This window comes from Fringilla coelebs (genome assembly GCF_963513975.1).
Source record: "Fringilla coelebs genome assembly, chromosome: 3".
Classification (NCBI taxonomy): Eukaryota; Metazoa; Chordata; class Aves; order Passeriformes; family Fringillidae; genus Fringilla; species Fringilla coelebs.
The window spans coordinates 104,866,406-104,879,335 of NC_140030.1; the positions used below are offsets into that span (position 1 = coordinate 104,866,406).

Sequence of the window (12,930 nt, forward strand, 5' to 3'; positions counted from 1 at the left end):
CACAGCAGAAGATGGAGGCCAAGAAGAAGAAGAAGAAGGACAAAGACTGGACATACCCAGATCCCTCTATCTTGCTTCTTGAACATCCATTCTAAAAACTTTAAAAAAATCTATTTTTCACCTTGTGACAAACTAACTCTTATTCTACTTGAACTTTTGTGGCTTGCAGATCCTCATATAAGATTGGTAATTTTTTCTGTAGGTCATAATCAAACTCACAGGTGTCTTGGGTGCTGTGCCAGGGTCTCTGAGCCCCCTGGCAGAGGTTTGGGCAATCCAGGACAGTCAGAGGGATGTCCTGAATTCCGACACAAGGCATGCAATAAAACTGCCCTAAAATGGCATTTTCCTGAGTGCTACTTAAGCCAGACTTTGCTGAAATGATGTGACCACAGGCAGATGCAAGGCCTGACCCAAGTTTTCCAGCCATTGATGCAGTGACAAAGTGTTGACCTCTTCAACCATTTCTCTAGGAAGGCATTTGTTTGATTTGTGAGCCTTCCCCCAATTTCTGCTACATCTGTGGCATATTTCTCCTGACCACTTCATTCTGCTTGCCAGGAGGCAGGGATAAGAATGTTTGCAAGAGGGTTTGCAGTTTTTGGGTGAAGTCCCTCTGGCTTCAGCAGGATTGATGGTTGATGTTACGCATCAGGGGGGCTCTCACATTTTCCAAGCCAGCTCGGGAGAAACTGATCAAAATCTGAGAATTTACTCTTTAGTTGATGAGTGTTTCTTATCTTCTGCTCATGGGGATGTATTTTCATAAATTTCTTTGGGGGAGGTGGGAGGAGGAGGTGGAAAGTTTGTGCTCAAGCACTGGAGGCCCAGCAGGATGCTCCTGCTACCTGGATTGCACATGAACTTCCATGGGATCCCACCATGGTGGATTTTCTCTTCTGCAGCTTTCCTGCTGGCTCACTTAAGAGAAGCACTGAACACAATAAAAATGGGGCTTCTGCATGTTAAACCAAGTGCTGTGAATGTAAACATGTCAGCACTCTGGGTCAAGCTCTCGTGTATGTTAAACAAGTTTCTTGCTTAATTGGTGGTGTTAGAACAGCTCTTAGCAGTGGTTTAAATACCTCTTGCATCCAAAAGAGAGACTGAAGGTGTTTGGAGTCTGGAGTTAAGAGGAAATAATACTGTGTGTTTGCTAGACATTGCTCTGTTAGAGGTTGTCCAACATAAAAGGGAAATAGAAAGCCCTGAGTAAAAAAATTACATAAGTTTATGTGCTTGTGTATTTCATTCTTGGTTTCCTCCAGACAGCACAGTGGGGACAGGTAATCCTGCATTAATAACTTGGTCTTAGAGGATCTAGTATGAAGAACTTTGAAGCCAGTAGCATGTCTGTAATTTTTTTGCTCATGCCCGGAAACAAACCCCTGAATTTACAGTTCCTGTGGCCAGTACAGAAGTGTTTCAAAGGCATTTGCCTTTGGCTGCACCTGAGAAAAACTAACAGCTTGGTGAGAAAGTGTTTAGTTTGGAAAAAATGGGTTTTCAGAGGATAGTAAAGCACTTGCCAAGGGCAAAGGGTGGCTGCAGACACCGACAGGTGAACACAGCACCTGCCCATCTTTTGCAGTTGCAGATTTCTGAGAACTGAAAATGGTTCTTTTAGGAGATTTTTGTTGTTATTGTTTTAATCTTTTTTGGGTTTTTTCCCCCCATCTCTTATACAAAGTGTTCAGAGGAAGGGGGTGTTGCTCCTGGCACGACAGCTGTGTACCTGTGGGAGGCTGGAGCAGGCACCAAAGCCATTCTTCAATGGGGTCCATCACTGCCGAGACATTTCACTCATCTGCTTCCCTGCATCCCACAGATCTGGGGCAGGTGTTCTTTGCCTCCCTGAGGGGGGCTACATTTGGAGAACTAAATCAGGGTGTACACATGTATGGGGCTCTGTTTTCCCTTGAGGCTGTATGGAAGACAGGCTGACTTGAGTCCTTCAATTCATTCCCTTTGACCTCACTGTCGTCATCTTATTGGAGGGGTTCCATGCTGCTGTCTCCTTATCACAAAAGTTTCACACCTTCTTGGTGTTTCTGGTGGGCAGCTCCTCAGAGCACTGACTCTTCTCACAAAGGAGCCAAGAGACTCCAGCTCCCTTCTCAACCACCCACCCCACTCTTTTATAGCATTCTTCTTCTTCTCATTGCTTACAGCTGTGGCCTGTTAAAGTCAGGCCTGTTCCCAATCTTTGATATTTGGCCCAGCTGCAACTCCTTAGGGGTAAGATTACTTTCTACACTATCTTTATTTTCTTATATTCTATCCCCCTACACCTCACCTTTGTTTCTGTTCCCTTTCTCCATCAGGAAAATGGGATCCACTCGCCCGGCGTGAGCTCCAAGGCCCAGCAAAAGAAAGGCCCCGCTGCCTCGGACACCTCCCAGTATGGATGGCTTGGTTGAGCAGAACAGCGTGCTGATGCACACTAAGATCGCTGAGGCTGGGAAAAGGAATGGTTTGATCAACACAAGGAACTTGGTGGCGGAGAGCCGGGATGGCCTGGTCTCCGTGTACCCCACGCCCCAGTACCAGAGCCACCGGGCGGGCAGCCTGCCCTCTCCCAGGCGCCCGGAGAACGGCAGGAGCGACCCCGTGCAGCAGCTGCTGGACCCCAGCATGCTGCAGCAGACAGTGGAGTCCCACTACAGGCCCAACATCATCCTCTACTCCGAGAACGTGCTGCGCTCGTGGGGCGAGAGCCTGGGCTCGGAGTGCTGCGAGACCACCTTCATTGAGGAGCGCTCGCCCGCCAAGGACAGCCTGGAGTACCCCGAGGGCAAATTCATCGACCTCTCCGCCGACGACATCAAGATCCACACCCTCTCCTATGAGGTGGAGGAAGAGGAGGATTTCCAGGAACTAGAGGTCAGATGTCACTGGGGGTACGTGGGGAAGGCTGGGAGGAGGAGGAGGAGGGCGTGTTTGGGGTTGAGCGTACCACCCCCTCGAAGGGGACAGCAGGGGATCAGCTGCTTTTTGGGTCAGCTGTGTCACTTTCTCCTCCAACTAGGACAATGAATTTGCTCATCTTTATTTGTTGGGTAAGGTCCCAGATCTGTGGATACAGATGGCAAAATTCCCACTGGGCCTCATGGAGATCAGCATTTCCCTTCTGCCTCTGAAGAGGCTGGTCAGAAACAGACCCGTGTGCTTAAACGCTGTGTAAGGCTGGGAGCGTCTGTCTGTCTGTCTGTCTGCATGGAGCCCATCTTACTCAGCAGGCCAACATCATCTCTTGCCTTCACCTGACTTGAGCAGAATGTTTTAAATTATTGGCTCAGACACAACGCATTTCTGTCTTGAAAAGAACGCAGAAACAGAAGTCTTTGGGTTTCAAGCTGCAGTGGGTCCATGTCTCTGAAATAAATGATATTTTTATGATGGAGCTAAACAGTTTTTAGACCCAAATACAATGATGTCTTCTGGAGTCCCATGCCTCATTGATTGCTCTGTGTAAAGTAACAGGGAAGATTATGGAAACAACTTCATTCTTTCTTAAATGATGCTTTTTTTATTTTTTTTTTTTTATTTCAACCAGAGGCCCAAGTGTGGCAGGGATCTGTGTTTGCCAGTGTTTGTGGGAATGGAGGGTGAACGTAATGCTGGTGATCTGAAAACTTCCTCCATCATTGATCAGAGACTCCTAACCTAGCAAAGACCCTCTGGCTGTCTAGAGCAAAGCTATGCCTTCAAACATGAATGCCACAGCTGAGATAGGGACACTGGTCGTGTTTCTCTGTTGCTCTGATTTTCGGTTAGGACCAAGATCCAACAAGCCCTAAAATTTCTATTTTCACCTCCTGTAATACCAATGTGTCACCCTGTGATCAGCACAGGGGAAATCCAGCAAGAGCCTGACTTCCCTTTTATTCTCTTTTCTCTCTGTATTGATAAGGTGGGAAGAGGGGAGTGTTTTTCACAGTGCGTGCCATTAATGCAGTATTCAGTGCCTCCACAGGGAGACAGAAAGCTTCTCTCTGAAGTATGTGAGAGTATTAGCTCAAATCACACCCTTCCACAGAATTTCAGAATTGACTGTGGGAAGTATAATTTCCTTAATCAAAACAAAATTTCCTGGTTGCTGTCTTTTTGCCCCAGTTTCTCTCATGCAACGGTGACACAAGTGACTGCGGCACACATGGTGTTATTGACACATCTGGCCTGACATTCAGGCAGCAAAAAAAAATCTCACTCTCGTCAATTCAAGTCAAGAAGACATTCTTGAGTCAACTTTAGGAGAATGAGATAAAAAAAGGCTGGGAAAATGAGCAGCATAAGGAAAAAACCTCTTCAAAGTGGTACTGGAGGAACTTGATCAGCTTTTCACAGAGAACATTTGTGTTTTAGAAACCAGCTGTAGAACTTCATCCTCCCCTGATCTTAAGGGGAGAAATGAGACAGTAAATTTTGGTAACATGCTCTGACAGAGTGTGCATCCTTTTCCCTGGCTCCTTCTTCTTTCAGACCTGTTTCTCTGGAAACAGACCTCCTGAGGTGAAATGTGGCAGTTCTTGAATGAGTACAGAGCATCTGGAGTCACAGATTCCCAGTCTCGTTTGACCCTTTGGGGTGACACTGTGCTGTCAAACACAGCTGTGTGCACAACCATCTTGACCTACGTGACAAGGTGCTGACAAAGTGCTCAGAGTAAGACATTCACAAAGAACACACCACCCTCTCCTCTGGTGGATTGTCCTCTCCATCAAAATTTCTCCTCCACTAGGAACAGGGGAGGAGAAATCCAGGCATGGTTTGGATGAGGACCTGGTTAGCTGGAAGCTCTTGCTTTGCTAGAAGTCTCTGCTTTGAGACCAGTGTCTGTCTCCATTGCTGCGCTGAGATTTTCCCACTCTTACATGAATTTTTTCCCTGATCCCAAAGGACCAGCCTGCTGAGCAGCTGTTTGCAGCAGAAGTAGCTCAGCATGGCAAGTAGCTTCCATTCCAGGAAGGTCCAAATTCTGCAGGTGCAGCTGGAGAGGAGAGAGGAATTTGACAGCACCAGACCAGGAAAAAACGTGTCTGCTGTTTTGTGCTCTTCTGGTTCACAGAGGCTGGTGGACAGAGGCTGTGTCTGTGTGGCCAGATGTGTGAGGGCCTCCTGGGCTTGGCCAGGGCACAGCTTCATTAGAGACCTAAATTCACGTGTGGAGACTCTGGGAGTGGAAGAGCACTATTTAAGGACAAACAGTCACTGTGTAAGGTGATGAGCCATGCCAGATTGTTAGCTACACAAAACCAGCACCTGAATCACACAGCACAAGTGTGTCACACTAGGAAGAATTTTCCCTGCCAGTCACTGACAAGAAGCAAATGCTTTTTTAGATTACTAATAGATGGGATGGGAAAGAGTGAGTACCAGGACTGGGAGCAGAAGTTAGAAGGAAGGGGGTGACACAACAGAGATGCAAATTTTGGTTCTCCTCTGTGGGAGTCCTAAAGGGTTGGAGTCTGCCACTGAGAGTGGCACAGGACATTGCTGTGTATCTTGTCACGTTGACTGTCAAGCCACAGCTCGCCAAGGCATGGAAGCTTCAGAGTGTCAGAGCAGACCAGGGCTCATGTCTGCTTTGGCATTTCTTTCTGACAAAGAAGAAAACTCTATAAATTAGCCCCTTTTTGGAAACATTGGCAAAGAGAGCAGCTTTGTGCAGAAGAGCTCTTTTCTCTTGAAAACGGAGGGCTACCTCCTGTTCTCCACATGTCAGTGCAAGGCAAGTGGAGTCCCAGCTTGAGCATCTCTGCAAAATGCCCTCTGGAAGACACACCAGCCATAGGGTTGTGAGTCACTGCTCTTTCTCCATGTGTCCCTGGCACTGCCTGTCTTATACCAGAATTCCTACCTAGAGTTTTTGAGGATGGATATTTAATTTCATAGAAATGCCAAAAAATTGATCTCCTCGCTTTGTAGCGTCCCCCCACCTCAATGCAAGATTCTCAGGAGGCACACATGTAGAAAATAATTTTATTGCAGGTCAGGCTGCTCCTACCATGATTGCTTTTTTGAAAATAGTTTGGCTCTTGATAACCAGAAAGGTTGCTGTTCTCTGGCAGAAAACTTTACAGTAGAGAAAGGTTCTGGAAAAAAAGCACAGCCATTTCGATAAATTCGGTGTTGGTTTGAAGGATTGACCAAGCCAAGCTGCAGGGTTTGCTCCTCTGTTAGTTGTGACCTTCCTCAGGATGGGTCTATCCAGCTCAACATGTCTTGGACAAGTTGTTGGGAAGGAGACACCTTCTTGCCTTCCCAAGCCTGGGGACTCTGAAGAACATGGGATGTGTGACAGAGGAGCAGGAGACGTCCTGATCATGGCTTGTACTCTGCAGCAGCATTTCACCAACTTATTTGTAGGGATTTTTTTACTAGCAGTGCTTCTCAGGTCCTGATGGAGTGTTGTTCAGTCTGCCTAAGAAAATCATAATTGTCTGGAGGGAAAAACATCTCAGAAACAGCTCTCATTAGCATATAGAGCCCCGCTTTGCTCCAGCAATTTCCAGGCATGAAAACAGAAGGATGCACATTCTGTCAGGGATTTAAACTTCTCTCTTCCATGCCCATCCCTGAAATCAAATGATTCCCTATTTAGGTATCTCTGTAAAATTTATAAATATCTTATGAGTTCTTTGCGCCACAACTAATAGACAGACAACTTGTCAAATGTGGCGGCAGTGAAATATGAAATGAGTTACAAGATGAAATACCCTCCTGTTAGAGTTCATGTGCCATCTTTTATCCAAAAATAGCATTTGTCATATTATACTCCTGCTAGTTTCCCTCCTAGCCACTAGGTAGATTGCTTATTTAGAGAAACCCAAGCTATTCATGGCAGCAAATTAAATTATTCATTTACGTCGCATAAAAGAATACCTTGGAGCTGTCTCTTAAAACCCTCTTACTTTTTCCCAGCACCCAGCAATGTCTGAAACAATCCCTAAAAGCAAAACAAATAGAATGTTCTGGGAGTGAAGGAAGAAAAGAAATGCAGTGCTTTCAAGGTATACATTTCTTCTTTTTGGTTTTTTTTTCCACTAGAAGTTGCTGGATTCTGTGGTGAAAACTCATCCTTTGGACCTGAACATGAAATTGTAGAGATAGAATCTGGATCCTGTTCCACCCAACCACTCTTCCCAAGGTTCCCAAGCACCTCCTGACACGTTTTTTTTTTTCCTGCAACATGAAGAGAAGACCCTGAGGAGATTTATGCCCATCAAGCCCCACGAAATCACACATGCTTTCTGTCAATGCTTCCAGCCTGTGGTCCTGCACTGGGCTCTGTCCTCAGCCTCCCCTGGCTGAGGAAGGCACATTTGAACACTCCTTGGGGGCTGTGCATGGCAGGGTTCCCTTTTCAGACAGCTCTGCAACCCAAAGACAGGCTCTTGCAGCCTGGTTTTACTGATGAGTTCACTGGCTGTCACAGCTCTCCTCTGAACTGGGTGTACAGCATTTTTCCTGTTCTGCACCTGGGCAATGGAGGAAAACAGGGCCATAAAATCCTTGCCCAAGCTCATCTAGTGCTGTGTTGAGAATATGGGAATGTAATTCTCAGTGGTTTTGTCCCATGGCATACGCTCAGAAGAGCACAGGTGTGCTGTCAGAGGTGTGGTGCCCAGGCATGAGCTCCTCAGAGGAGTGGCACTCAGGTATGCAGTCACTGCACTGACTCATCCTACCCACAGGACACACTCTGTATCCCTGAGCTCCTTCAAAGGCTCATTGCTAACAGGTTACAAGAGTGATTGCACTTTGCATTTGACTTATTTTTCTCCTTTGAAGGAGAAGCCACTCAAGTCTGGCAATACTGAGCCCTGCCAAGGGATATTAACCTCAATTAACCAGCTCCAGATGAAGGGAGCATGGCTGGGAAGTCACCTTCAGCAGTGTCCAGGTGCCCTCCTATGAATCTTGTTAATAGTAGCAATTCCCTTTCTCATCATCACTTCCCTGAGTTCTCAGGCTGAAGCTGTGCAGGGATGTCTCTGGGATGCAGCCTGTGAGTGGCAGGAGCCCTGGATGAGCTGCTTGCTGTCATTTGTAGAGGGTGGATATTTGGCACACGTCTTTGAGGGCTGCTGTGTCAGCTGAGAAGCAAAAAGGGGACAATCATCAAGGGTCACAGCGCTTGCCCCAGCTTGTTTTAGTGCAGATCCATTCATTGCTGTCTGCAGGGATCCTCTTCCAGGGGCAATGTGCTGGATGCCAGTTCCTGAGGAGCAGCCTGGCTGTGGGGGTCCAGAAAACATCACAAGGGAGGTGATCAGAGTCCAGGGATCAAGGAGGAAGAATAGGCCTGGGCAGCTGCAGCCAGGGGGTTTTGCCTGTGGCGTTTTGGTGTTGCCAAGTTACATGTGAAAAGTTTTCCAGGCAAGGAGGGACCTCTGTGAGCCCATTCTGCAAGGCTGGCTGCCTGACTGACAGGGCAATTTTTAGACTGGGAGTTGGGGAAACAAGAGGAGCTGCAGCAGGTCAGTGCTAGGGGATTATGGCTCCTTTAAATGCCTTTAAAACTGAAAGGCAATCAACTCAAAGTTGTATAAAGAAATAAATAAATAGGCAAAATTAAATAAATAGCAGGCTTTAGAGACATCACCTCTTAAGAGGTTATCAGCAAGATAATTGTTATGATAAATAATAAATAATCATCCCCCTGCTGCTCAGGGATAAGTGTGTGTTTTGGAGGCAGAGCAGTGATAAACGACAGCCTTTGGCAGAAGAGCTTCCATACAGCTGCTGCCTTCAGCATCTGCTGCATGGAGGTGAGCTCAGAACGCTTGCAGGAGAGCAGAAGGATGCAGAGTGCTGGTCAGAACAGGTCATCCTGTTTAACTGCATTACTGGAACAGGCGTTGTGTGGAGGGAAACAGAGCACATATTAACTTGGAGCAGCATTGTGTTGGTCTTTGTCAAACCAGAGCCCTGGACCATCTGGATTTGAAGGCAGATCCCACAGGGCCACATGAGGAATTAGTTTTGTATGCAGTGTGTGCATGTTGCTGAATTGGTTGCTTTGAAGGAAAAAAGTGAAAGGGCTGCTTCCTGAATATCCATCAGGGGTTGCTGGCAGCTGTAGTTCAGAGCAGACCCTGTTGTCTGACATCTCCAGTGTGCTTGGCAGGCTGTCTGCAGAGCAATTGTAATGTCTCAGCTGAGGTAAAGCTCATAGCTTTTAGGGGTAGCCAGCCTTGATTTAAGAAAAGGCTTTTTTTAAAAAAAATAGAAAATCCATTACAAGTGCAGAAAAGGGTTCATCACCATCTCTGTTAAAAAATCTGTACCTTGTGTCTGCTCTTCCTCTATTCTTCTTTCAGTCACTTCAGCTTTTACAGAATGAAAGAGCTGCCTCTGATCAGAAATTATCTGCTCAGGCACTTACAGGCTGTGATGAAACTCATCTTAAATGCACCTTACAAATGGAGTTGGCTTCCCTCCTTTCTGCCTTCCTGTGTAGATGTTTTTTGTGGCTTTCTCTCTTCCAGTGCCTGATTTCTCCAACAAACTTGGGAAATGGTGCTAGGGAAAGGAAAGGAAAGGAAGGGAAGGGAAGGGAAGGGAAGGGAAGGGAAGGGAAGGGAAGGGAAGGGAAGGGAAGGGAAGGGAAGGGAAGGGAAGGGAAGGGAAGGGAAGGGAAGGGAAGGGAAGGGAAGGGAAGGGAAGGGAAGGGAAGGGAAGGGAAGGGAAGGGAAGGGAAGGGAAGGGAAGGGAAGGGAAGGGAAGGGAAGGGAAGGGAAGGGAAGGGAAGGGAAGCCTAAATATAATTCTGCCTTCTCAACAAGACTAATGTCCAGCTTCTTCAGTGTCAGGGTGCAGCCCTTGCAGATCCAGGAATAAGAGAAGACAGAGAGCTAGGTAGCCAAATTATCAATAATCCCCATGTCAGGGGGGGTTCTGAATGGAGAAGATTTCTTGGTAAGCTCAGGATGAGGTGTCTTGTTGTAAAAGAGAATGTTGGGAAGGAAGGTTTGCTTGGGGAAACCAAATGTGTTTAACTGGAAGAGTTGAGGTACCTTTTGCTGTTGGATTTCTTTCTGGGATTTTTAAACTTTTTTTTCACCCTTCTGGTTCACAGTTGGTCTGCATGGTCAGGACTTTATGATTAGAATTATTCTCTCACCCTTGGTAACTCATTAGTGGGTCAGTTTGTCCTTTGGGAAGCAGCATAACTGATAATATTATGATTCAGCACCGGGCCAAAGTTACCTGAGAAATCTTTTCTTCATTTCATCTTTATGTGAAAGAAAAGGCAATTTGAAATATCAGAAAGGTGGTCTCCACAGATACTATGCCAGCACACAAAAACCTGAAAATCAAAAACCTGAAAAATCAAAAGCATTTTTTGATTTTGTATCTCACCTGTTCAGGTGGGTGCACAATTTCAAGGGGTGGTTCCAGCAATACTGTGGATTTTCTCCCTCTCCCTATCCTCCTTTATTTTTGAAAGGAAATATTCACCCTGGTTCATCTGACTAGAGATCCCCTTCCTTTAATGGGCTTCCTTTTCAGCTCCCTGCAGTGATATCTTTACATTTGTCTTTTCTTGCTTTCGAGCTCACCCAACGGTGCTGGAGCCTGTGACACAGTGGGTGAGGAAGAGGAGAGCTGCTGGCCACGGCTGTGATGGAGCAGGAGAAATGGGCAAATGGTGAGGGAGTTAGCTGATGGCAGAGGAAGAGGAATAATGTCATTAACCAGCACGTCTCTGTCTCTCTCTTTTGCCGCTCCAGAGCGATTACTCGAGTGACACCGAGAGTGAAGACAACTTCCTGATGATGCCACCAAGGGATCATCTTGGCCTCACTGTGTTCTCCATGCTCTGCTGCTTCTGGCCACTGGGAATTGCTGCCTTTTACCTGTCCCATGAGGTAAGGTTAAGACATCTCCAGTGGAAGGTAGTTCACGGGGTGGCATCTTCCCCACCTGTGGCAGTGGTGGTGCCTTTTGAGACACTTTGCTGAGGGAGGTGTCTACAAATTGTTCTAGCTTTTTGTTGGCAATGGTCAGGTTCCATGTCAGGTTATAGTCCAGCTAAGGATCCTCTGTGGACAGAGCTTTTGAATAGAAAACACCCTTGATGGCTCAAACACTTGGCTTTCCCATTGGGAAAACAGATCTACTTGTCCCAAGCTGATAAGCTAGAATATCCTTCCAGAAGTATAAAAATAATTTCTGTTCTGCAGATGTGAATTTGCTTTCCAGAAACCATTTCCTTTCCCACGGAAAAAAATTGCTCAGTCAGTCCTTCCTTTCAAATTTTAATATGCAAATATTTTTTTTATACCAAAGAAGTGACTGTGTTTTGGTTTGTTTTCTTCACGAGGCAGTCTTAACATTGCTTAACTCGCAATCACCTCGTGCCCATCATTTGTTTCGACAAGGATGTCTCCATAAGTGTCTGCAATGTAATTACTGAGTTTCCCAGCATGGCAGATAATGTGAGGTGACAGAGAAGGAGTCACACTGGCAGCCTCATCAGCGACTGCGAGGAAACATTTGATTATATTTCTCTCTAGTGCCTGTTGCAAACTACAGTCTCTGCTCCACAGCATCCTTCACATTCACCCTCTCAGCTGTCTTTCTAATCTGCCTGCACTAAACATCTACCAGCCCTGCTGATTTGTCAAACCAGAGCAGGCTCTTCAGATCTGAAGAATCCTACTCTTCAAAATCAAAAAAAAAAAAAAAAAAACTCGAAAAGAGATAGAGAACTAATTTTTTTTTTTTTAAGCTTCAAATGAGCAGTCTGTCTTTACTCTGGGAAGCCTCTGAGTCAATTAGTGTTTGTCCTGTGGAAAATAACAAGTTCTGATTGTTCGAGTTTTGATTGTTTGGGAGATAGTTTTATCTGAGCAAAGAAAGCACAGCATGGTCCAATAAATACAAAACCCCCAATGTGATTAGGACTAAAAAGCAATATGGCTGAGAAGGTAGATGTGCTGAGAACCAGCGTGCAAAGGCCAGGGCATCCAGCTGTGAATGGATCCCAGGAGCCAGCATGAGTCTGTAGGAATCTGTAGGAACCTCTGTCTTCCATGGGAGAATACAGAAGGTGGAAAAAGCATGAATACAGGGAAAATTGTTGGTACTAGGCTGAAGGATTTTGGCATTTGAAAATGAAAACTTGGGTGTTTTTTGGTTTAGTGTAATGATGAAGAATAGCTGAATGTGGCTGCCTAAACTCAATTTTCAAATCTCTTTAGAAAGATGGTCCAGCTTGTTCCAATCCAGCAAAGACACATCTCTCTGTCCTCTCCCCAAGCTCCCAGGGAGTTCCTTTCTCTCCCTGCCTTCCCATTCAGCAGGTCCATCATAGCCCTGAGAAAACACCTGGAAAAAATGATTCTCGTGCAAAACCCCACATTCCACAGACTGTCATTTTCCGGGGGAAAAATGAAACCAACATTAAGCCCAAACCTCCTGCGGCTGAGAACTTGCTGAGATAGCTGGTGCAAACCACCAAAACCCTGCACCTTGCTGAGCTAATATTGACAGTGATATCAACTCATACTTGGACACATAAACCATATATGTGGTTTCTGTTTATACAGGTCATTCAACTTAAACACTTTCATAACATTTGAGATCACTTGTTAATTCAGAAGAATAATCCAGCTTTCCCCCTTCTCAATCAAAAGCCAGAAGTATAGCTGAAGATCAACTTTTGTTGCTCATGATCAAACCTCTTTTTCTGCAGTTTCTTCAGCTCTTGAAAATGTTGTGTTTTCCAAAGTTTCCTGAGCAGTTGTACCAAAAAGGCCATCTGGGAATAAATCATAGCACGTAGGAAACTCAGGGAGGGGGGATGGGTTCTTTGATGCAGTACACAGCACCGGCAGTGAATTTTGTTTTAAAAATCTGGTCATTTGAAGATGAAGCCTCTGTCTGCAGCAGATGTATCTGCAGTACAGCTCATTCCAC

General features: G+C 45.8%; 1 protein-coding gene across 1 annotated transcript in view; it reads left to right on the top strand.

The window, feature by feature from the left end:
• Positions 1-2,403: 2,403 nt before the first annotated feature.
• Positions 2,404-12,930, top strand: part of SYNDIG1 (synapse differentiation inducing 1) — a gene marked incomplete at both ends in the record, with an annotated part of 36,598 nt that continues 26,071 nt past the window's right edge. Inside the window, 2 exons of the mRNA XM_084202872.1 lie at positions 2,404-2,883; positions 10,740-10,877. Of these exons, the coding sequence (XP_084058998.1) occupies positions 2,404-2,883; positions 10,740-10,877 (618 nt within the window). The remainder of the gene's footprint in view (positions 2,884-10,739; positions 10,878-12,930) is intronic.